The sequence below is a fragment of the Salvelinus fontinalis genome, unplaced genomic scaffold (genome assembly GCF_029448725.1).
Source record: "Salvelinus fontinalis isolate EN_2023a unplaced genomic scaffold, ASM2944872v1 scaffold_1305, whole genome shotgun sequence".
Classification (NCBI taxonomy): domain Eukaryota; kingdom Metazoa; phylum Chordata; class Actinopteri; order Salmoniformes; family Salmonidae; genus Salvelinus; species Salvelinus fontinalis.
In genome coordinates, this window is record NW_026601514.1 from 1 (window position 1) to 24499 (window position 24499).

General features: G+C 43.6%; 2 protein-coding genes across 3 annotated transcripts in view; one reads left to right on the forward strand and one right to left on the reverse strand.

The window, feature by feature from the left end:
- Window positions 1–291: 291 nt before the first annotated feature.
- Window positions 292–3956, forward strand: LOC129848973 (transcription factor Sp8). Of its 2 annotated transcripts, none has more exons than XM_055916055.1 (2): window positions 292–1207; window positions 1449–3956. In XM_055916055.1, the coding sequence occupies exons 1-2, from the start codon at window positions 1121–1123 to the stop codon at window positions 2784–2786; spliced, it is 1425 nt and encodes a 474-aa protein (XP_055772030.1). In that variant the 5' UTR covers window positions 292–1120; the 3' UTR covers window positions 2787–3956. The 2 variants fall into 2 exon arrangements, with proteins under 2 accessions (XP_055772030.1, XP_055772031.1); XM_055916056.1 differs by having other exon boundaries at window positions 295–914.
- A 1996-nt stretch (window positions 3957–5952) lies between these two features.
- The window catches only part of LOC129848972 (ATP-dependent translocase ABCB1-like), a 30562-nt gene continuing 12015 nt past the window's right edge, over window positions 5953–24499 (reverse strand). Inside the window, exons 6-27 of the mRNA XM_055916054.1 lie at window positions 24014–24185; window positions 23594–23718; window positions 23291–23468; window positions 23020–23133; window positions 22760–22870; window positions 22435–22560; window positions 21534–21737; window positions 21091–21261; window positions 20714–20875; window positions 19924–20154; window positions 18898–19053; window positions 18546–18650; window positions 18273–18350; window positions 10469–10552; window positions 10063–10266; window positions 9685–9785; window positions 9442–9582; window positions 8834–8990; window positions 8528–8725; window positions 7482–7688; window positions 7070–7216; window positions 5953–6909 (exon numbers count right to left, since the gene is read on the reverse strand). Coding sequence (XP_055772029.1) covers window positions 6712–6909; window positions 7070–7216; window positions 7482–7688; window positions 8528–8725; window positions 8834–8990; window positions 9442–9582; window positions 9685–9785; window positions 10063–10266; window positions 10469–10552; window positions 18273–18350; window positions 18546–18650; window positions 18898–19053; window positions 19924–20154; window positions 20714–20875; window positions 21091–21261; window positions 21534–21737; window positions 22435–22560; window positions 22760–22870; window positions 23020–23133; window positions 23291–23468; window positions 23594–23718; window positions 24014–24185 — 3370 coding nt within the window. The 3' untranslated portion in view covers window positions 5953–6711. The remainder of the gene's footprint in view (window positions 6910–7069; window positions 7217–7481; window positions 7689–8527; window positions 8726–8833; window positions 8991–9441; window positions 9583–9684; window positions 9786–10062; window positions 10267–10468; window positions 10553–18272; window positions 18351–18545; window positions 18651–18897; window positions 19054–19923; window positions 20155–20713; window positions 20876–21090; window positions 21262–21533; window positions 21738–22434; window positions 22561–22759; window positions 22871–23019; window positions 23134–23290; window positions 23469–23593; window positions 23719–24013; window positions 24186–24499) is intronic.

Here is a 24499-nt window from a genome sequence, read left to right on the forward strand (position 1 = left end):
CACACACACTGTAACTCCATGAACTGATGTACCAATGTAAACGAACTTGTTAAATTAAGTGTATAATTATTTTGTCATACTATGAAGTTAATGATAAAGTCAGTCATCTATTTTCTGGAATGCAGTGCATTGTAGTTTTAATCAAAAAATTGTCAAAATAATTGAATGCAATTACAGTAAAGTGACATTTTCAAAAAAGGTAATATTGGTCCTGCATGTGAAAACAGTGGAGTCTTTTGTAGGCTTCATAATCGTTGTTCGCATGAATTACTTAAAAGTAATGACAACAACATTAATGTAAAACTTCGAAGGGAAATACGCCACAGAAGGTTAGCTAAGACATGTATGGCCTCAATGTAACACTGGTAGAAAGTGAAGCAAAAGTTTTGAAAAAAGGGATTGAAAATCTCCTAAATAGTCATATACAAATGTTTGATACCACTGTAATAACACCAAACTATAAATAACAATAACAGCAACAACGAATAATAACCTAATAACAATAATTACGATAACAATAAATAATAGCACAATTAGTCTCATTTTAATCGTAAATAAATACAATTCCCAAATGTCCTCTTTCAGATTTCAATAAGTAATTATTTTCACTCTCATTTAACTTTACCTTCTTCCGTTCTTTTATTATGAAGAGGGTGGCGAAGGGGTGGAGAGCTGTCTGAAGTAGTCTACTGATGACCTCACGTTAGAATGTGGCAGTGTGGTGGAACAGAGGCGCTGATTGGTCGCCCGTGTCACAGCGGTACTTCAAAGCCGGAGAGGACCTACAATTGTGGTGGAATGGGCGGAACACATCATTGTATTGCACACCTCTAAAAAAACACTGCTGTGATTCATAAATATAAAAAGATCCTCTGAGGAGGGCACTTTTTGTGATGGCAACTTCACTTCTAGGGGTGAGTCTAAGGGGTTTCTTGCTGGTTTAATTAGTTATTTTATTGTCCAGCGGAGGGGATTAACATTGCTTCCGTCACACTAGGAAAGACAGTTCGTTGATTATGTTTTAAGCAAGTGGGTCACGAGTAAAAAGCTGAGATTCATTTCGCAACGACAGAGAGACGCGCCCGGGATATAACTTTCTACTGATGTGCACAAGACGCGCATGTTGTTGTGCATGTCATATATAACGTCATTTAATAGTTTTGTTATAGCTACATTTTGGTGCGTTCTATTTCATCTCAGTCTACAGGTATGTTATGACTCTGTTATGACTTGGAAAAGATGCCTGTTTAAACTGTCCCGCTAGTTGGTCTATTGCAAATGGAAATAGTTTACAAAGTAGCTTTTGCATTAGCACGGAATGAACTTTTCACCGACCAAATAATCATTGTTATTGTAGCTTACTATAGGAAAGGCTATTAGGCACCAAATGACCAAGCAAACTGAAAGGTTCGTTATCGATATCAACATGTTGTTTCTTGTCATTTCAGGAGGAGCCGAGGCTAGGATCGACTCCTTTAGCCATGTTGGCTGCGACATGCAACAAGATAGGGAGTCCGAGCCCATCACCATCCTCCATTTCGGATAATTCTTCATCTTTTGGGAAAGGCTTCCACCCGTGGAAGCGAGCCACCGCCAGCAGCTGCAGCCTTGGGTCCGGCCTGTCCGGGTTTGGAGTGTCCCGTAACGGAGCTGGTCTATCGGACTCGTTTGGCACCAACAGCTCTCCCGGATCCAGTGCCTTCTCCCTAACGTCCGGCAACTCATCCACGCCCCACTTTGGAAACGACTATTCTGTATTTCAGGCCTCCGTTACAAACAGTTCTCAAGAACCCAGCCATCAGCCCGTCTTCATTTCCAAGGTGCACTCCTCAGTGGACAGTCTGCAAGGCATCTACCCGAGAATGAGCGTTGCACATCCGTACGAGTCCTGGTTCAAGTCGTCCCATCATGGTATCCCCACAGGAGAGGTTGGCACCACCGGCGCGTCTGCATGGTGGGATGTGGGAGCGGGTTGGATTGATGTTCAGAACCCGAGTGGAGCAGCTCTACAGTCCTCGCTGCACTCCGGTGGAATCCAGACGTCGTTACACTCTCCTTTAGGGGGCTACAATTCCGATTACTCCAGCCTAAGTCACTCAGCCTTCAGTACAAGTCCCTCTCCACACCTTTTGACAACCGGACAACACCTGATGGACGGTTACAAGCCGGTGTTATCCTCTTATCCAGACTCCAGTCCGTCTCCATTAGGCGGAGCAGGGGGGACTATGTTATCTGGGGGGCCAACGGCCTCTCTAGCGGGGTCTCCCCGGTCCTCCGCACGGCGCTACTCTGGCAGAGCCACCTGCGACTGTCCCAACTGTCAGGAGTCGGAGAGGCTGGGGCCGGCGGGAGCAAGTCTGCGGAGGAAAGGGCTCCATAGCTGTCACATTCCGGGCTGTGGTAAGGTTTACGGCAAAACGTCGCACCTCAAGGCGCACTTGAGGTGGCACACCGGAGAGAGACCGTTTGTGTGTAATTGGCTGTTTTGCGGGAAGAGGTTTACGCGCTCTGACGAGCTCCAGCGACACTTGCGCACGCACACCGGGGAGAAAAGATTCGCCTGTCCGGTCTGCAACAAGAGGTTTATGCGGAGCGACCATCTGAGTAAACACGTAAAGACTCACAGCGCCGGGGGCTCCGCCGGGTCTGGCTCTGGCAGCGGGGGAAAGAGGGGAAGCGATACCGACAGTGAGCACAGCGCCCCGGGGAGTCCTCGATGCCATTCCCCCGACCTGTTGCAAGCTCCCGAATCTACTCCGGGAACGGGAAACGAACGGCCTTTCTAAACTCTCTCGACTAAGTATAATATCTGAGAAAAACATATGATCTGAGGGAAATGACTAAACTACAGTGGACATACGTCGAGTATGCGTAATTATGCTAATGTGTGCAAGTTGAGTTAATCAAGTGATTTAGACTACTGATCAAATGATATCTCCTAGTAGCCTATTGATGACGTGGGGTGTACAGGTCAAATACAGTACTGGTAAAGTAATCCCGAAGGCACACTGGAACACTGGGGCACAATGTAAACACATCAATGTTCTTCTAACGCACAGACTGATCCGACCGGGGACGCCTATACTTTGGTGTATGTACCCTTTTTGAGTGTTTTTACGCAACATGGTTATTACATGGGTATTACAATAAGCAAGAAATAGACAACGTTGTACTATCACTTGGTGATAATATGTGTCCTGCAATATCGTGTTACTGCTGTGCTGACGTACTTTTATTCAAAACCAAACTGTGGCACTTTATTAGCCTGTTGAACAGAGAAATGATCAGTACGCGTCCTTTTCGACGGCTCCTTTGTAAGAACAAATCACTGTGGCTGTCTATGTGCGCTGATCCACGTTTTCTTGATGTCCTAATCTACCCTATCGAACACATCCCCTGTTTATTAATAATGGAGCAAAAGTTATGTCGCCCGTTGATTAAACGCTCCACGGAAACTATCAGAAAGAGCCTGACCAAGTTTGTAATAAATACTTACTTATTTCACGTCACTGCAAGGCTGTATATAATGAGAAATGTAATAGCCTAGAAAATTATTCCGCACCAATGTAAAGGTGAGTTATGTATTTGTCCATGAGACGATTTTGTATAGTTATTTCTAGTTGTACATTTGGCTCTAGTAAATATCTGAACATGTACGGAAGTGTATTTTGAAATTATTGTTTTATTTTGTTTTGTTTATTTGTCAGGCTATAAAAAATGTTATTGTGGGGAGTTATATTTAACCACAAGTTTTACTTGTATTTCTGAGTCTTTTAATAGACGCACTTTTGAATTTATTTGTAAGATGATTTCGAAATCATTCACTGTTTATTATTCTCATCTTTTAAATTAAGTAAGCATGTTGTAAAGTGACGTTAAATTCACAAGCATCATTTCTCAGAGACTGGCTTTCTAATTTAAGCCACTCAATAAAGTCGGTATGGATTCAGAATCAATTCGTTTAGACTCCGTTTGTTTGCTTCCTAATTGAAATTGAACACGTCATTGGCACAGTCGACAAAGCTATTCTCTGCAATTTAGAAGTAGGCTAAAATTGTTACTGGTACAGCCCACCTAAAATGTTGCTATGCTGTGGCAATTTTATATATAGTTGACATAGGCCGATGCTGCACATGACCTGCATGTACAATTACAAGTTTCATTCAATCAAATTGTCTTTGATTCTCCGATCTGCTGCTTCTTAAATAAATAAGAACGTTCAAACAAACTATTTAATAGAACATGTTCTTTCATCAGAATTTCATAGCCTTAACCATAGGTTTAGTTTTTCTTAATAAATTAGTATTAGCGCTGAACTTCCTTTCTGTGACGTTTTACATCCAGATGTGCAAAACATTTTATATAAAAACAAATGAAAATCTATATCGGAATGTATGTAATGAAATTGTAATTGCAATTATAATAAAAATATAGAGAGAAATGTGTCACGCAGGTGACGTTTCCACGCCAAGATACGTGTCTGGAAGTTTGGGTAATTTGAGTAAACGAACATCCACATTAAAAACAAACATTTTAGCTGGATTGCATGATAAATACTGTAACTAATATTTTAAGTATTATAATTTTCTTGTGGTAATATCTCATTTTCTGAACATTAAAGCTCGCGTCCAGAGAAAGAAACTGCTGCGTGCGTAAAACATGTTCCATATTTGGTTGCGAATGTAAGGGTCACTTTTACAAATAGGCAGAAGTAGTTTTTCTTTGCAGCACTTGTTAATTTGCCATAAGGTAATATGTATAGGATCTTATTAATATCAGCATTATTTTCAAAAACAACAAATATAAAATGGGCAAAAGTCGGATGAAAAAGTTGAGGGGGAAAACTTTTCTTAGATCCGTCAAATAATTTCCATCATAATACTTACTATATTTATTGTAGTGCAAAACTATTGTAGTGCAAAACTTCTCTAGATCCACAAAATTATTCCCACGAAATAATATATTATGTTTACTGCTTTAAAAAACTATAGCTTGCCTTTAGTATATATTTGAGTAATCTCGGCAGTGGCACCCAGAACCAAATCAGCTACTGGATTTGGGAAACAGTGGAGCGGTGCATGTTTCACCTGCTGTGGGAAACTTACTTACAAATGTAGGCTAAGTTCATTTATAAAACTCTTAGAACTCTTAATAAATAAAACACATATGTAACGAAGTGAATACATTGGCGAAGAATAATAAATTTCTTCCTAAATGTTATAGGTTGACTTGACTGAGAAGGGCATGTACGATAGGGATAACTGGTTCATCGCTTCATGTTGGGCCTTTTGAAATAGGCCCACCTCGTTTAACACCAAGCCTGGAACTATCGCGATTTTATTATTTTAAGATGAGATTTTGATGACAACAAAAATGTTTTAACGTGTTTTTAAAAATCATTCTCTTACGGCTAGCTGTAGACTATTATTTCTGATTGAATTCGGGAGGTTGAAATACAATTAATGTTGCCGGCGTGCAAGATAAGAAATGTTACCTTTACACAATTTTTTTAGCATGTAAACCAAATAAGATAATTTCCATAACACTAGACTAAAACGATGTGGTCATATATTTCTACAATTTATTTCGCATAGGCCTAACACAATTATGCCACCTAGTGTTATTTAAATCTTCTTTTACAGTTGGAAAACAAGTGGCATTTTTACCGAAGTTAGCCTTGGTTGGAGATAGGCTACATTTAGTGGCATTTGAAATAGGCCTCAATCGAATTGAAGTCGTTTGAAAGTTCTATTACCCCACTAACGTGTTTCATTGGCAACGGGCGCCATCTTGTGTCCATCAGCCCTCTGCAGACTTCAGTAGCCTATTTAGTTGCATTTAAAATGAACGAGTTCCAAGTTTATTTGAAAATGTATTGACATATTCCCCATAATCTAATTTAGATTACAGATGAATCATTATGTTACTTTAGAATCAGGTTAAAAATAACATGTTATGGGATCTAATGTTTTATTTGAATGCATATTTACAAACAAGTAACAGCCTTACATAGCGTACTAATTTAAATATATAGATATTCTTCAATGCATACTTTGCCTTTTAGAGCATAGTGTCCCTGTTTAAAATAATCCAAATATCACAGTATACAATAACATACAACAGTCTTCTGAACATCAACCTCTCATATTTACAGGTATACAACCTTTCCTAATCACTGCTTTTATCCAGTCATTTAACTGTGATAATGTGTCTTACTGTTTTCCTTATAGAAATACATACTGTACTTGTTGTCTTCAGACAATGAAAGGTGCCATGGTCAAGAACAGTTCCTTCATTCCAGGCAGCTTATCAAGACTTATTTACGCTGATGTCCGTGCTCCAGCATTACGCTAAAGTGAGTCATACAGTGAGGAACCCAATAGCACAGGAACCCAATAGGCTACATTTCAGTTTACCACCTACATGTGATCAAACCAACTGACAATGAGACAGTTTGTATCATGCAATTGAACATAATTTTAGTAGTCCGTTCAAAGTGAGTTATGGCTACCATACCATTATCCATATAGATTCCTTATTCTTTATACATTTTTATATATAACCTTTATTTAACCAGGAAGTCCCATTATGGACAGGAGACCTCTTTCTCAAGGGGGACCTGGCTAAGAAGTGCAGCTCAATGAAAAGAGCTCACAAAACAACATTCAACAGAACAGTAAATACGCTGCAAAACATCAATCTGAATATGAGTTAGTGGGTGACCTGTGCGTTGACCAGGGCATAGTAAGCCCCCCCTTTAGCCATGAGGTCAGTATGTGTACCCTGCTCTGTCACCTGACCATACTGAATTACCGCTATCTGGTCTGCATTCTGGATGGTAGACAGGCGGTGGGCGATCACGATGCAGGTGCGGCCCTGCCGGGCGGCGTCTAAAGCCTGTTGGACAATCTGGGGGAGGGAGGGATAGGGAGGAAACAGAGAGACAGGTTATTTGGGAAGGAGGGAGAGGACATACTGTGTGAAGATAAGCTTTTGTGTGTGACCAGGCCATTAATGAATTAATAGGTAGAAAATGAGATGGCCGACACTCAATGTCCATGTGACTTACCTTCTCACTCTCTGTGTCCAGGGCGGAAGTGGCTTCATCCAGCAGCAGTACTTTAGGCTGTCTGACCAGAGCTCTGGCAATGGCTATCCTCTGTTTCTGACCTCCAGACATCTGGGTCCCCTTGTCCCCAACCCTGGTATTGTATTTCTGACAAAACAACAACACAATTTATAGTGTTTGTTTATATTGAACACTTTTAAAATATAAATTAAAATATAAAGTCATAACAGCCTGTCTTGGGCTAGTCAATAGCTATTCTATATGAATATCTGTAGAGAGACAGTAGTTTACGTTCTACTGTGACCTCACCAGTGACATTTTTTGGATCACCTTTGAGAAAACTTCAAATATCATCCTACAGCTACAGCCTATCATGTCTCCTCCCATCTCCCTCACTATACTGTTACTATACCTCTGGCAGGCCCATGATGAAGTCATGGATGTTGGCGTTCTTGGCTGCCTCCTCTATCTCATCCTGGGAGACCTCTCTGCTGTTGTCCCCGTACTGGATGTTCTCTGAGATGCTGCAGTCGAACAGGATGGGCTCCTGGGACACCAGGCCCAGCTGAGACCTCAGCCACGACAGGTTCAGGGTCTTAGTATCCAACCCATCCACTAACTGAGACACCACAATAATACCACAGAGTTAGGTCAACCCCTTCGTTAACTGAGACACCACAATAATACCACAGAGTTAGGTCAACCCCTTCACTAACTGAGACACCACAATAATACCACAGATTTAGGTCAACCCCTTCACTAACTGAGACACCACAATAATACCACAGAATTAGGCCAACACCTTCACTAACTGAGACACCACAATAATACCACAGAGTTAGGTCAACCCCTTCACTAACTGAGACACCACAATAATACCACAGAATTAGGCCAACACCTTCACTAACTGAGACACCACAATAATACCACAGAGTTAGGTCAACCCCTTCACTAACTGAGACACCACAATAATACCACAGATTTAGGTCAACCCCTTCGTTAACTGAGACACCACAATAATACCACAGATTTAGGTCAACCCTTTCGTTAACGGAGACACCACAATAATACCACAGAGTTAGGTCAACCCCTTCACTAACTGAGACACCACAATAATACCACAGAGTTAGGTCAACCCCTTCGTTAACTGAGACACCACAATAATACCACAGAGTTAGGTCAACCCCTTCGTTAACTGAGACACCACAATGATACCACAGATTTAGGTTTAGAATGTTTAAAATGTTCAGATTAAAAATAAGTAACATCTTGGAATACCAAAGGAATTAATAATCCACCAATGTTACAAATATTACATATTAAAATGCTGAAAAGTGGCCTAACAGTTTTACTATATTTGTTGTATTCCAGTTCCCAGTATACTGGTTTAGCACTTTGAAATGGTTTTGAAAAGCGTGCTTTATATGACATGTATTATGAGATTATTTTGGGTCTCACCACTTGTCCTTCAGCAGGGCTATAGAAGCGCTCCAGCAGTTGTATGGAGGTGCTTTTCCCACAGCCACTCTCCCCGACCAGGGCCAGGGTCTGACCAGGCCCCACTGACACGCTCAACCCCTGGAGAACCCTCACGTTCTGACGGGTCGGGTACGCAAAGTGGATCCCTCGGAACTCAATGTCCCCGACAAAGTCCGTCTGGAAAAGACAACATTTTTGTTCCAGATCATCGTCCCAGAAAAAACACAATGTGATATCATTGTTTTTTTGTTTATATTGGAGTAAGACACATTATAGCTCACTCACTGGCTTCTCTCCCTCCTCACTGCAAATGTCAATCTCTGGTTTCTTCTCCAACAAGCCAAGAATTCTCCCAGCAGCTGCTTTCGCTTTGTCAAAGTCAGGAGCAAAAGATGCTGATTCTCCTATGTTCATGGCAGCAAATGTGATCACAGAAAGCACACTGCGAAAGAAAAGGACAGTGTTGTACTATCACTGCCACTATATTGGCAGACCCTGGTCATGACCCAACGAGGGTCTCAGGGAGATTTGGAATGTGCAAAAAACCCACTTCCAAATCACACATGTGCATTAATACACATGTGTACATGTGTGGAATAGGACAAATATAAGCACCCACCAAATTAATGTTATAATTATATTATTATTTTTATATTACCGTATAGTGACTATGTGGCAGCCAAGGTTTCTAGTCGGGGTTGGGGTACATTCCATTTCAGTCAATTCAAAACTCAATTCCACAGTTTCCTCATTGAAAAGCATTAAAGAGAACTGGAATTGGAATTTCACTGTACTTTCTGTATTGACAGGAATTGAAATGGAATTGACCCCAACCCTGGTATCAATGTATTCATTTTAGATGAGGATATAACAGTACCAGTATGTATACTCACAGGAAAACATTTTCATATTCTGTGTGGCAGTGAGCAATAAGCCAGGACCCAAAGCGGAAGATTGCAGCCTTGACCATGTAAGGGATTGCTTGGGCAACGGCAAATGTTAGTCCGTAGATGGGAGCCTTCACCAAACCGTTCCTGATGTATTCAATTGAAATGTAATCAGTACTTGATTGTAGGTTATAAGGTCAAACAATCCAAAAGCTGAGTCTATAACAAAGTGAATGACTGTACTCTTACTGGTATGGTCTTTCTAGACTGTCCATGAACTTGTGAAAGAAGACGTCCTCCCGTGTCAATCCAACAACTGTCTTGAAGTTTTCAACGGTCTCAGTAGATATCTACAAAATATTAATAAAGATATATTAACGTTTTATTTGAACACATGGTATCACACACACTGATATAGCCCACTGTACCAAAGTGCATTGCAATTAGGGTTGCATACTAGCAGTAACCTTCCTGAAATTCCCTGGTTATCCAGATATCCTGTTTTAAGGTTTCCCTGATTTTCCTGATTCCGTAAAACCTATAACCGGGATTACTGGAAAATCTGGGAATTTTGGGAACATTACCGGAATTTTGCAAACCCAATTGCAAAAGAAAGTTGATGTTTACCTTCCCAGACTGCTCCAGGGCACCCTGGTCTTTGGAGGCGTGGCCTGCCGTGGCCCTCCTCTGAATGATTTCGGCTCCAATGAGGAAGGGCACACAGGCGAGGATGACGAGGGTGAGCTGCCAGCTGTGGATGAAGGCCACCACAATGGCCATGGTGAGAGCACAGACTGTGTTGGTGGCCAGACCCAACCTAGACCCAGTCGCCTGGTGGTGAGGAGAGAGGAAACAAGTAGGTTCCATCCATTATCAGACATTGCAACTCTAAAGAATGCAACTGTAAATACATAGAAGCATATGTACAGGTAGACATTTTTAAAGATTTGTACAGTAGAATGATTCTGAATTGACATTGATGTGATACATTTTGATCGCTCTCTCAATGTGTAAATCAGAGCATTGTGCTTACCCCTTTAACCAGAGATGCATCTGTGGCCAATCTGGTGGTTAGAACTCCCACTGCATTGTTGTTGTCATCAAACCATCCAATCTCCTGTAAGGAATGCATTTTAGCAAGGTTCTGACGCAGAACACCACAAAGTGGCAGTTCAGAATCGTAATTTTAGCAAGGTTCTGAGGCAGAACACTGCAAAGTGGCAGTTCAGAATTGTAATTTTAGCAAGGTTCTGAGGCAGAACACTGCAAAGTGGCAGTTCAGAATTGTAATTTTAGCAAGGTTCTGAGGCAGAACACTGCAAAGTGGCAGTTCAGAATTGTAATTTTAGCAAGGTTCTGACGCAGAACACCACAAAGTGGCAGTTCAGAATTGTAATTTTAGCAAGGTTCTGAGGCAGAACACTGCAAAGTGGCAGTTCAGAATCGTAATTTTAGCAAGGTTCTGAGGCAGAACACCGCAAAGTGGCAGTTCAGAATTGTAATTTTAGCAAGGTTCTGAGGCAGAACACTGCAAAGTGGCAGTTCAGAATCGTAATTTTAGCAAGGTTCTGAGGCAGAACACCACAGTGGCAGTTCAGAATTGTAATTTTAGCAAGGTTCTGAGGCAGAACACCACAAAGTGGCAGTTCAGAATTGTAATTTTAGCAAGATTCTGAGGCAAAACACCACAAAGTGGCAGTTCAGAATTGTAATTTTAGCAAGGTTCTGAGGCAGAACACCACAGTGGCAGTTCAGAATTGTAATTTTAGCAAGGTTCTGAGGCAGAACACTGCAAAGTGGCAGTTCAGAATTGTAATTTTAGCAAGGTTCTGAGGCAGAACACCACAAAGTGGCAGTTCAGAATTGTAATTTTAGCAAGGTTCTGAGGCAGAACACCACAGTGGCAGTTCAGAATTGTAATTTTAGCAAGGTTCTGAGGCAGAACACTGCAAAGTGGCAGTTCAGAATTGTAATTTTAGCAAGGTTCTGAGGCAGAACACTGCAAAGTGGCAGTTCAGAATTGTAATTTTAGCAAGGTTCTGAGGCAGAACACTGCAAAGTGGCAGTTCAGAATTGTAATTTTAGCAAGGTTCTGAGGCAGAACACCACAAAGTGGCAGTTCAGAATTGTAATTTTAGCAAGGTTCTGAGGCAGAACACCGCAAAGTGGCTGTCACGGTACATGAATCCACTGCCTCTCTCTCTCTCTCCTGTGTTTGTGTGGGCGTGGTTTCCAATCTTGGCCTGATTGTCTGCGCCAGCTGGAATTAATTATCTTCCCCTTTATATGTTCTGTAACCTGTGTTTCTTGTTGTCAGATCGTTGTTTCTTCCCTGAGGTTGTGTCGTGTGTCAGTGCTCTTTCTCTCGCAGTCCTTGTGGGGATTATCTGCTGTGCTCCTTCCTACCCAGCCGGACTCACTCCCTTGGATTTCTCAGCACGCTATCATCAGAGGATGTGCCCTAGGCCCTGGGTTGGATTCTGTCTGAGTATATTCTGTCTGTCCTGTTGATGCTGTAAACTATTTCATTAAACCATCGTTGCTTGCATCTTGCATCCGCCTCTGTATTGTGACAGAACGATCTGACCACATCATGGATGCAGCGAGTTCAACGAGTCTGACCGAATTCATTTCCCGCAGTATCACGAGAATGGACCAACAAGAGGAGAACATCTCTAGCACAGGTCGGGCAGTACAAGCCATTGCGACGCAGGCATCCCAGCTGACCCAACAATTACAACATCTGGGGGGTCTCGCTGCGCCACCTACACCGGCAGTTCAACACGCCCCGCCAGAGCCGGATTCCCAGCTAGAGCCACGGCTACCGACACCAGAGGGTTATTCAGGTGATCCTGACTATTGCAGAGCTTTTCTGACGAGATGTTCCATGCATTTCTCGTTGCAGCCACGGACCTTCAACCGTGAACAGTCTAAGGTAGCATTCGTACTCACACTGCTATCAGGCAAAGCGGCCCTTTGGGGATCGGCGGTGTGGGCGAACCAGGACCCATGCTGCACCTCCTTCCAGACACTCTCCGAGGAGATGAGAAGGGTCTTCGATCGGGCCGTGGCGGGTAGGGAGGCGGCCAGACTACTCGCTGACCTTCGCCAAGGAGACCGTTCAGTATCGGAATACTCCATTCAATTCCGCACTCTGGCCGTAGAATGTCAGTGGAACGAGGAGGCGCAGTGGGACATGTTCCTGCATGGGCTGGAGGACCGGATCCAGAAGGAGATTTATGTTCTGGACCTTCCCAGGAGTTTAAATGGACTAGTGGAACTAGCATTGAGGGTCGACGCTCGTCTGAGTCGTATTGGCCGCCGAGCATACCCTAACAGACCGTATAACGACACGGAGGGTTGGCATGCCAGCAGCGGGAACACGGCCAGTTCAGCCTCCGCTCACGAACCCATGCAGGTGGGGAGAGCTCGCCTCTCCCGGGAGGAGAGGGAGAGGCGGAGATCCCAAGGACTTTGTCTCTACTGTGGTAGAGCGGGCCACTTTATCCACTCCTGTCCGGTAAAAGATCAGGCCCGGTAGTAAGTTTGAGGCTACTATCGGGTGGTGTCATCACAGAGAAGACCTCATCATCTACTCTCCTCCCGGTAAGACTAAGATGGGCCACCCACACGCACGACACCCAAGCTTTACTGGACTCAGGAGCAGAGGGTAATTTCATGGACTTAAAGCTCGCTCACAAGCTCCAGATTCCTATCACCTCACTCACGCACAAGATATCCGTCAACGCTCTCAATGGTCAAGAACTCCCCAACATTTCTCACACCACTGAACCTATCACACTCATCACTTCTGGCAATCACACTGAGACACTATCATTTCTACTCATGGACTCACCCCTTGCACCATTAGTTCTCGGCCACCCTTGGCTCACCCAACACAACCCCAGAGTTGACTGGGGTCATAACTCTATATCTATGTGGAGTAACAAGTGTCTTGAGTCCTGTTTAGTGTCTGCTTGTTCATCTGTGTCTGATTCTGTGTTTCTAGAGGAGGCAGTGGATTTGTCTAACGTGCCCGTTGAATACCTCGACCTGAAGGAGGTGTTCAGCAAGTCCCGTGCTGCTTCTCTTCCTCCGCATCGTCCCTATGACTGTGCAATAGAATTATTGCCAGGTGAGTCTCCGCCTAAAGGCAAGTTATATTCACTCTCTGTTCCTGAGAGAGAGGCTATGGAGAGATACATCTCTGATTCTCTGGCATCTGGATTCATTCGTCCTTCCTCTTCTCCAGCGGGGGCGGGGTTCTTCTTTGTGGGGAAGAAGGACGGATCTCTGCGTCCTTGCATTGATTAACGTGGGTTGAATAAGATCACAGTGAAGAATACCTATCCCTTACCGTTGATGTCCTCAGCCTTTGAAAGGTTACAGGGAGCATCCGTGTTCACTAAGTTGGATTTACGTAATGCTTATCATTTGGTTCGCATAAGGAGGGGGGACGAATGGAAGACCGCGTTTAACACCCCCAGAGGGCACTTCGAGTATTTGGTCATGCCTTTTGGGTTATCCAACTCCCCAGCGGTTTTCCAGGCACTCGTCAATGACGTGCTGAGAGATATGATTGATCAGTTCATATATGTTTACCTGGATGACATACTGATTTTTTCTTCTTCTCTCCAGGAACACGTTCAGCACGTCAGACGAGTGCTTCAGAGGTTGTTGGAGAATGGACTTTTTGTCAAGGCGGAGAAATGCATTTTCCATGCACAATCCGTTCCATTCCTAGGTTACATCGTCTCGACTGAAGGTATTCGCATGGATCCTGACAAGGTTAAGGCTGTGGTGGATTGGCCAAGCCCAGATTCCCGTAAGGCCCTACAGAGGTTTCTGGGATTCGCCAATTTCTACCGGCGTTTCGTTCGCAACTTTAGCCAGATAGTCGCTTCTCTTACCGCCTTAACCTCCCCCAGAGTGACGTTCAGGTGGTCCGATGCAGCCGAGGCTGCATTCACCAAACTCAAGAGCCGCTTTGTTTCGGCTCCCATCCTCATAGCTCCCGATCCCTCGCGTCAGTTCGTGGTGGAGGTGGACGCTTCAGAGGTGGGGGTAGGTGCGGTACTTTCCCAACGTTCCTCTTCTGACGACAAGATGCACCCTTGCGCGTTCCTTTCCCATCGGTTATCACCTGCGGAACGCAACTACGACATTGGCAACAGAGAGTTGTTGGCAGTGAAGTTAGCACTGGAGGAGTGGCGCCATTGGTTAGAGGGTTCGGGGGTACCTTTTATAGTTTGGACCGATCACAAAAATTTGGAATATATCAGAACCGCCAAGCGACTCAACTCCAGGCAGGCGCGGTGGGCACTCTTTTTCAGACGTTTTGACTTCTCTCTCTCGTATCGCCCGGGTTCCAAGAATGTCAAACCCGATTCCCTTTCTCGTATTTTTGACCATTCCGAACGACCATCCACTCCCGAGTGCATCCTACCCAGGACCCTAGTGGTCTCCACTCTCACATGGGAGGTTGAATCGAGGGTCAAAACGGCCTTAGAGGGAGTAGAGCCTCCGCCCGGTTGTCCGCCTAATCGGTTGTTTGTGCCGGAGGGGTGTCGGTCCGATGTTATTCGGTGGGGGCATTGCTCCAACGTAGCGTGTCATCCAGGAGTCAGCCGTACTAGCTTTTTAGTGAAGCAACGCTTTTGGTGGCCGCTGATGGCTCGTGACATTCACAGTTTTGTCTTGGCTTGCTCGGTTTGTGCCACTGGGAAGAGTTCTAATCGACCCCCAGATGGGTTACTCCAACCGCTGTCGGTCCCTTCGAGACCCTGGTCCCACATCGCGCTAGATTTTGTTACCGGTCTCCCGCCCTCCCAGGGCAAGACGGTTGTTTTGACCGTGGTGGACCGGTTCTCGAAGGCGGCTCATTTTATTCCCTTGCCTAAATTACCATCTGCCAAGGAAACAGCGGTAACGGTCGTGGATCATGTCTTTCGCTTACATGGCCTGCCGATGGACGTAGTTTCTGACCGGGGGCCCCAATTTGTGTCCAAGTTTTGGCAGGAGTTTTGTAGGTTACTGGGAGCAAGTGTAAGTCTTTCTTCAGGGTTTCATCCCCAGAGCAACGGTCAAACGGAGAGGGCCAACCAAGATTTGGAGAGAGTGTTGCGATGTTTGGTTTCTAAGAACCCCTCTTCCTGGAGTCAACAACTCTCTATGGTTGAGTACGCTCACAATTCGTTGCCAGTGGCAGCCACGGGTCTCTCTCCGTTTGAGTGTAGTTTAGGTTACCAGCCACCTATCTTTCCCAGTACTGAGTCCGAGGTCACTGTTCCCTCCGCTCACGCTTTCATCCAGAGGTGCCGTCACGTATGGAGCAGAGCCCGTGAGACTCTCCTCCGGGTGGGGGCGCGCACCAAGGCTAAGGCCGATCGCCACCGGTCGAAGCCTCCGGTATACGTCGTTGGACAAAGAGTGTGGCTTTCCACGAAGAACATTCCACTCCGATCCGTTTCTAACAAGCTTGCCCCCAAATTTATCGGGCCGTTCAAGGTCACCAGGATCATTAGTCCGGTGGCGGTCCGGCTCAAGCTTCCTCCGGCGTATAGGAGAATTCATCCTACCTTCCATGTGTCCAAGATAAAACCAGTGTTTCAGGCACGCATTAACCCGCCGGTCCCGGTTCCCCCGCCGCCACGACTTGTTGATGGGGAGACCACCTTTTCTGTCAATCGGATTTTGAACTCGAGAAGGAGGGGACGCGGATTCCAGTACCTGGTAGACTGGGAGGGTTACGCTCCGGAGGAGAGAAGTTGGGTACCCGCTAGGGACATTCTGGATCACTCCCTTATCGATGATTTCAATCGACAGGTAAATTTGTCTGGGAACGCCAAGAGGCGTTCCTAGGGGGGGGGGTAGTGTCACGGTTCATGAATCCACTGCCTCTCTCTCTCTCTCCTGTGTTTGTGTGGGCGTGGTTTCCAATCTTGGCCTGATTGTCTGCGCCAGCTGGAATTAATTATCTTCCCCTTTATATGTTCTGTAACCTGTGTTTCTTGTTGTCAGATCGTTGTTTCTTCCCTGAGGTTGTGTCGTGTGTCAGTGCTCTTTCTCTCGCAGTCCTTGTGGGGATTATCTGCTGTGCTCCTTCCTACCCAGCCGGACTCACTCCCTTGGATTTCTCAGCACGCTATCATCAGAGGATGTGCCCTAGGCCCTGGGTTGGATTCTGTCTGAGTATATTCTGTCTGTCCTGTTGATGCTGTAAACTATTTCATTAAACCATCGTTGCTTGCATCTTGCATCCGCCTCTGTATTGTGACAGTGGCAGTTCAGAATTGTAATTTTAGCAAGGTTCTGAGGCAGAACACCACAAAGTGGCAGTTCAGAATTGTAATTTTAGCAAGATTCTGAGGCAGAACACCACAAAGTGGCAGTTCAGAATTGTAATTTTAGCAAGGTTCTGAGGCAGAACACCACAAAGTGGCAGTTCAGAATTGTAATTTTAGCAAGGTTCTGAGGCAGAACACCACAAAGTGGCAGTTCAGAATTGTAATTTTAGCAAGATTCTGAGGCAGAACACCACAAAGTGGCAGTTCAGAATTGTAATTTTAGCAAGGTTCTGAGGCAAAACACTACAAAGTGGCAGTTCAGAATCGTAATTTTAGCAAGGTTCTGAGGCAGAACACCACAAAGTGGCAGTTCAGAATTGTAATTTTAGCAAGGTTCTGAGGCAGAACACCACAAAGTGGCAGTTCAGAATTGTAATTTTAGCAAGGTTCTGAGGCAGAACACCACAGTGGCAGTTCAGAATTGTAATTTTAGCAAGGTTCTGAGGCAGAACACCGCAAAGTGGCAGTTCAGAATTGTAATTTTAGCAAGGTTCTGAGGCAGAACACCACAAAGTGGCAGTTCAGAATTGTAATTTTAGCAAGGTTCTGAGGCAGAACACCACAAAGTGGCAGTTCAGAATTGTAATTTTAGCAAGATTCTGAGGCAGAACACCACAAAGTGGCAGTTCAGAATTGTAATTTTAGCAAGGTTCTGAGGCAGAACACCGCAAAGTGGCAGTTCAGAATTGTAATTTTAGCAAGGTTCTGAGGCAGAACACCACAAAGTGGCAGTTCAGAATTGTAATTTTAGCAAGGTTCTGAGGCAGAAAACCACAAAGTGGCAGTTCAGAATTGTAATTTTAGCAAGGTTCTGAGGCAGAACACTGCAAAGTGGCAGTTCAGAATCGTAATTTTAGCAAGGTTCTGATGCAGAACACTGCAAAGTGGCAGTTCAGAATCGTAATTTTAGCAAGGTTCTGAGGCAGAACACCACAGTGGCATTTCAGAATTGTAATTTTAGCAAGGTTCTGAGGCAGAACACCACAAAGTGGCAGTTCAGAATTGTAATTTTAGCAAGATTCTGAGGCAGAACACTGCAAAGTGGCAGTTCAGAATCGTAATTTTAGCAAGGTTCTGAGGCAAAACACTATAAAGTGGCAGTTCAGAATCGTAATTTTAGCAAGGTTCTGAGGCAGAACACTACAAAGTGGCAGTTCAGAATTGTAATTTTAGCAAGGTTCTGAGGCAGAACACCACAAAGTGGCAGTTCAGAATTGTAATTTTAGCAAGGTTCTGAGGCAGAACACCACAAAGTGGCAGTTCAGAATCGTAATTTTAGCAAGGTTCTGAGGCAAAACACCACAAAGTGGCAGTTCAGAATCGTAATTTTAGCAAGGTTCTGAGGCAGAACACTGCAAAGTGGCAGTTCAGAATCGTAATTTTGCTGGTATTATCAATACAGTAAAGTAAATTAGCAATGACAAGTCAGTCTTTTCGAATTTATGTACAATTGCTGAAGTATATATTTTCCCGCATGACAGTTTGTCCTACCTGTCTCATCATGGCATGGAATACCTGCCTCCTCAGCCTCATGGTAAGAAGCTCTCCTGATTTTCCAAACATGTAACCCTGAAACATAGAACATACAGCAGAAATTTACCCAACCAGGCATCCCCACAACATATTAAGGGTTTGAGATAGATACAGAATTGTACTTTAAAGTGCGTCCCAAATGGCACCCTATAGGCTCTGGTCCAAAGTAGTGCACTGTATAGGGCATAGGTTGCCATTTTGGACACAGTTTAGATCTATAAATTAGAAAACCTTTAGGAAGTAGGTGACAAAAGCCACTCCTCCGATGAGAAGGAAGAGCAGGGAAAACATCATGGTTTTCTGTCGTTTGACTTCCGGGTCAACCTCGGAAAACACCTAGAGAAGGTCACGGGGCGGAGAGAAACACCCCCAAAATAGATAACAACAGAAATTTAAAAGGCTGCTTTGGAAAATAAGAGCCAAAACCCACCAACCAACGACCATCAAATAAATGATGTGGAAAAATAAGACCACCTTGTTTAAATCAAACTCAATCGAGACACCAAGGAAATGGGAGTAGTCTGCATTATTTAACAATTCTTCATATGATGAACACAAGGAGGTGGTCTTGTGAAACACTTACTCCAATGATCTTGGCGAAGATGATGGCGACACAGGGATAAACGGCTCCCCCCACCAAGCTAGACAGGGTTCCTACTAACATGTACGGCCACTCGGGCTTGTTCAAGGCCAGGATTCTGGTGAAGGGGATGTCTGGAGCTTCCTCTGGTTTCTTTTCCTTCTGTCATCAAACATTGTCATCAATGACAAAACTAAATGACCAAGGACCAACATGATGTAACAGATATTATTTCTGATGACAATGAACTATCACTATATACAGTAGGGTGGCAGGTTCAAATCCCCGAGCCGACTAGGTGAAAAATCTATCGATGTGCCCGTGAGCAAGGCACTTAAACCTAATTGCTTCTGTAAGTCGCTCAAGATAAGAGCTTCTGCTAAATTACTAAAATGTAAATGAATGCAACCATACATTATAAACTATACATTATATACCATTCATTATATACCATTCATTATATACCATTCGTTATAAACCATTCGTTATACACCATTCGTTATACACCATTCGTTATACACCATTCGTTATACACCATTCGTTATACACCATACATTATATATACCATTCATCATATACCATTCATTGTAAACCATTCATTATAAACCATTCATTATATACCATACATTATATACCATACATTATATATACCATACATTATATATACCATTCATTATATCCCATTCATTATATACCATTCATTATATACCATACATTATATACCATACATTATATATACCATACATTATATATACCATTCATTATATCCCATTCATTATATACCATTCATTATATACCATTCATTATAAACCATTCATTATAAACCATTCATTATATACCATTCATTATATACCATTCATTATATCCAATTCATTATATACCATTCATTATATACCATTCATTATAAACCATACATTATATAATAGGTACGATGATAATTCAGCAATAGCACTATAACAAAGCCATGTTCCTATATAACACATACAGGACGTCATATTGCGCCCTAAAGGATGATCTATGTAATAGTACCTTCTTGTCTTTCTTGGACTTCTTAGATTTCCTCCTGGTCAGTTTCATTTCCACACGGCCACTGCTGATTGAGTTCCTTTCAAAGCTGCCGTTTTCTATTCCTTCCTCGTTTACCACTTCCAGCTCATCCATGTCAGATGAGTCATACAGGACATCATCTAGATCCTCATATTTAGGAGGGTTATCCTCTTCCACAGGGTCCTCTTCATCTTCCTCTGGCTTCCCTTGACTCTGAACAACAGACAAGGTGTGATACATTTAACATTTAAGTCATTTAGCAGATGCTCTTATCCAGAGCGACTTACAAATTGGTGCATTCATCTTATGACATCCAGTGGAACAGCCACTTTACAATAGTGCATCTAAATCTTTTAAGGGGGGGGGGGGCAGAAGGATTGCTTTATCCTATCCTAGGTATTCCTTAAAGAGGTGGGGTTTCAGGTGTCTCCGGAAGGTGGTGATTGACTCCGCTGTCCTGGCGTCGTGAGGGAGTTTGTTCCACCATTGGGGTGCCAGAGCAGCGAACAGTTTTGACTGGGATAGTGATAGTGGATTTGATCATGTTACACACAGAGCCTGTTTATTACTGATCACTATTCATATAGACACAGGCTTGATAAGGTATATTGCTCTGATACTGATGATATGCTTCTCTAAATATGACTGATCAACATGATTTAGGCGTCGACTGATTCTACTGTTGAGGCAGAGTTGGGGCCCTGGTGGTCAAAGTAGTGCACTATAAAGGGAATAGGGTGCCATTTGGGATGTAGGGAGCGTGATACAGTACCTGCTGCATGACCAGAGAGTAGTAGACCCCCTTCTTGTCAATGAGTTCCCTGTGTGTTCCCTGCTCCACCACCTCTCCGTTGCTGAAGCCAGCGATCACGTCAGCTGTTCTGATGGTGGACAGGCGGTGGGCGATCACTATCGTGGTGCGGCCCGCCCTGGCCTATGGGAATGGGAGGAGACAATATAGTCATTTATCCCAAATTATTATTATTTTATTACCTCTTCATTTTTGCTGAGATGGATTCCAACAGGATCTCATCGATTCACTCTGATTCTTGACGTTTGTCAACTGCTGCAAATGTGAACTTGCAAGGCACAAAACCAGGTTTGAGAACAACCTTAACCATGTGTCTGGTCCTCAGGGAGAGTACTGACCTTATCCAGAGCGGCCTGGACAACCGACTCACTCTGGGTGTCCAGGGCGGAGGTGGCCTCGTCCAGCAGGAGGATCTTCGGGTTTTTGACCAGGGCCCGGGCGATAGCTATCCTCTGCTTCTGTCCTCCACTGAGCTGGGCTCCCCGCTCCCCCACCATGGTGTTCAGCTTCTGTTAACGCCACATGAAATGGGATGGAGATTAAATAATCATGTTTAAATGTGTCCTTTTGGATAACATCATCACTATTTGGCCATTCCCTTACACTGTATACAACTTCAAAACAAAACAACATTTAATTTCAACACAGTCGCCATAGAAACAACAGAATATCTGCTGTCCTACTCCAAATCATTTGTACACCATAGATCATTTAATATACAGTACATGTGAAACAGTGAAGCATTTGTATGTACTCATTTGTCAGTATCTATCCCACGTACATCGGGGAGTTTGGAGATAAAGTCGTATGCGTTGGCCTCTCTCACGGCCCGTTCGATGTCCTCATCTGTGGCATCCTCTCTGCCGTAGCGGATGTTTTCTGCAATGGTTGTTCCGAATAGCACAGGTTCCTGACTGACGATACCCATATTCTCCCTCAGCCACTTCACATTCAGGGTCCGGATGTCCCGACCATCCAGGGTAATCTGACAACAAACCAGGGTCATATTCATTAGGCATGCACATTTCTCTGCTTTGCTGACGAGTATTTTCTATGCTCATACAGGAGTAATAAAGGTGGGAATGTTGTTTATTATTATTGTTGTTATTTTATTTATTATTTTGATTTTTAAGGGGGTGCTGCAGCAGCCTCAGCACCCCAACTTCCCTCGGCTATGCAATCCAGACCAACAGTGTTCCTGACAAATTATATATCAACCTTCCACAAGAGGGCACTATAGTACTAATTTACTTTTAAGTGAACTGAAGTCAACACTAAACCTGATAAGCCAGAACTTGGGAATGAGTGTACGTGAGTGAATGTTTGCGTTTACATTACAAGTGTGTGTGTGTGTGTACATTATATGTGTGTGTGTGTGTGTGTGTGTGTGTACATTACACATGTGTGTGTACATGTGAGTCTCTGTATGAACTATGAGTCAATTGGTTGAACTTTAATGCACTCGTGTCCTGCATACCTCTCCTGAGGTTGGATCATAAAGCATGTGAGTCCTTTACTGGAGGCTGGTGGGTGGAGCTATTGGAGGACGGGCTCATTGTAATGGCTGGAATTTATTCCGTCCTCTTATAGCTCCATCCACCAGCCTCCACTGGAGTCTTTACAGTGGGACATGTGTCTCTTCTTAATGAACTTGAATAAGCCTTGATCAGATTTGTTCATACCTCTCCTGAGTCTGGATCATAAAAGCGCTGCAGCAGCTGAATGGTGGTGCTCTTCCCACATCCACTGGCTCCAACCAGAGCTATGGTCTTCCCACGAGGCACTGTCAGATTCACTCCCTGAAGAATCTACAGCGACAGGGAACACGTCCCACAACGTATTTAACATTAATTTTTACCGTCATTTTACAATTATACGGTTTGTCATTTTGTTTTTGCTAATCCAACTAGAAACTGAAAATTCATCTTAGCTTCTTCCTTATTGTGCATTTTTCAAATCATTTGGAGACAGGTTGGTGTCTGGATCTGATTCAAATCCACTACTTACTTTGACATCTTTCCTGGAGGGGTAGCTGAAGTGGATGTTCTTGAATTCAATGTCTCCTTTCACATAGTCTGGTTTGTGACCTTCCTTTGAACTGCTGTCTATGGGCCGCGGCTATGACAAACAAATCAACTCATCAACCGCGGCAGTAGGACAAATGTCTAAATTGGACTTGAGATCATGTTGTTCTGAGTGAGTTAGAGTGAGTTCATACAGTTTCAATGCTATGGTGATTCAGGGGTTAAACTGAATACTTCCGGTACCTGGTCAATGGTATTGTAGACTTCATAGGCAGCACCCCGGGCTTTGGCGATGGCTTCCAAGTTAGGCGCACCCTGGCCCAAAGAGAACGACCCAATAATCACTGAGAAGAAGACCTAAAAATAGCAGCAACAAAGAACGTAATGAAGAAAGGAATTCTATTAATGTCAGACAGAGTAACAGGTGTGAAGACATTGCAGAGGCCTCTTCACAATAACATGTATCTATTGGAAAATAGTACATTCTTACTTAAAATCTTCCATGAAAGCTTACTGTAATGGTTTTTCCAATGGTGTAGTTTTCAGGCTCGTCTACAGAGAGCTTGGTCCCGTACCAGAAAGCCAAGGCGTACGTCCCAAATATGACAAACTGGGTGAAGCCCATGGCCACGTTAGTGGTGATGGCCTTCTTTATTCCAAAGTTTTTAGCATCCTCCAAGTTCTTTTCATACCTAAAATATATAGAAGAAATGCCTTAATAGGGGAATGTGTCTTGATTTAGGTAGATCGTATTAATAAATATTGAAAGAGATATACTGTTTTATGCAACACATTAATTAGTTAATAACTGACGAACCTTTCCACAGCTTTCTTCTGCCCATTGAAAGCCAAAACTGTCCTGATAGCCACCAGTATCTCTTCAGCTACCGCCCCTGCTTTGGCATAGGCAGACAGCTCCTTACTGGTCAGGGTGGCAAGTATCTGAAATCAAATACAACATGTTAAAGAATACGGTATCTTACACTGCTGATGTAAAAATGTCTTTATAAAAGAAATGTGATTGTGGAAAACTGAGAGGATTGGATAAGTGTAAACTAGGAGTGGATTTGGGATTGGGCACAAGAGCAGTGATGCAACCACTGTTGAGTGACACATATGAAAACAATATGGCACCTTATTCCCTATGTAGCCTACTACTTCAAGTAGTGCACTATATAGGGAATAGAGTACCATTTGGGATGAAGCCGTTGTCTTTGCAGGTCATTGGTAGTCTTACTTTGGACCAGACGGCAACTGATCCTGCCAGGAGAGGACTGGCGGCCAGGATGACGAGTGTCAGCTTCCAGCCGAAGATGAAACCAATGATGAACCCTGACAAGAAGGTGCAGAAGAATTGCACGAACACACAGATCTTGTCTCCAAGGCCTTCGTTGATTGTGTTGATGTCACTGTAGAAAGTAAAATATTATAAATGATTAATATTATAATAATTGACATTATTTAAACAATCTTAATAGCATTTTTTATATCTGTAGTTGCTCAATGTGATCATATATGCTAAAATATGACATTGTCTTTGATAAACAAATAAATCCCAATCATTCTTCCAATGTCAACCTGACGTTGAGAAGTCCTATCTGGTGTGTGTCAACCTGTTATTGAGAAGTCCTATCTGGTGTGTATCAACCTGACGTTGGGAAGTCCTATCTGGTGTGTATCAACCTGACGTTGAGAAGTCCTATCTGGTGTGTATCAACCTGAT

Bases quoted from the DNA above. Each gene is read 5' to 3' on its own strand.
- LOC129848973 (XM_055916055.1), top strand. From the start codon at position 1,121: ATGTTGTTGTGCATGTCATATATAACGTCATTTAATAGTTTTGTTATA. The intron at 1,208-1,448 runs GTATGTTATGAC...TTGTCATTTCAG, and splicing joins TATTTCATCTCAGTCTACAG to GAGGAGCCGAGGCTAGGATC.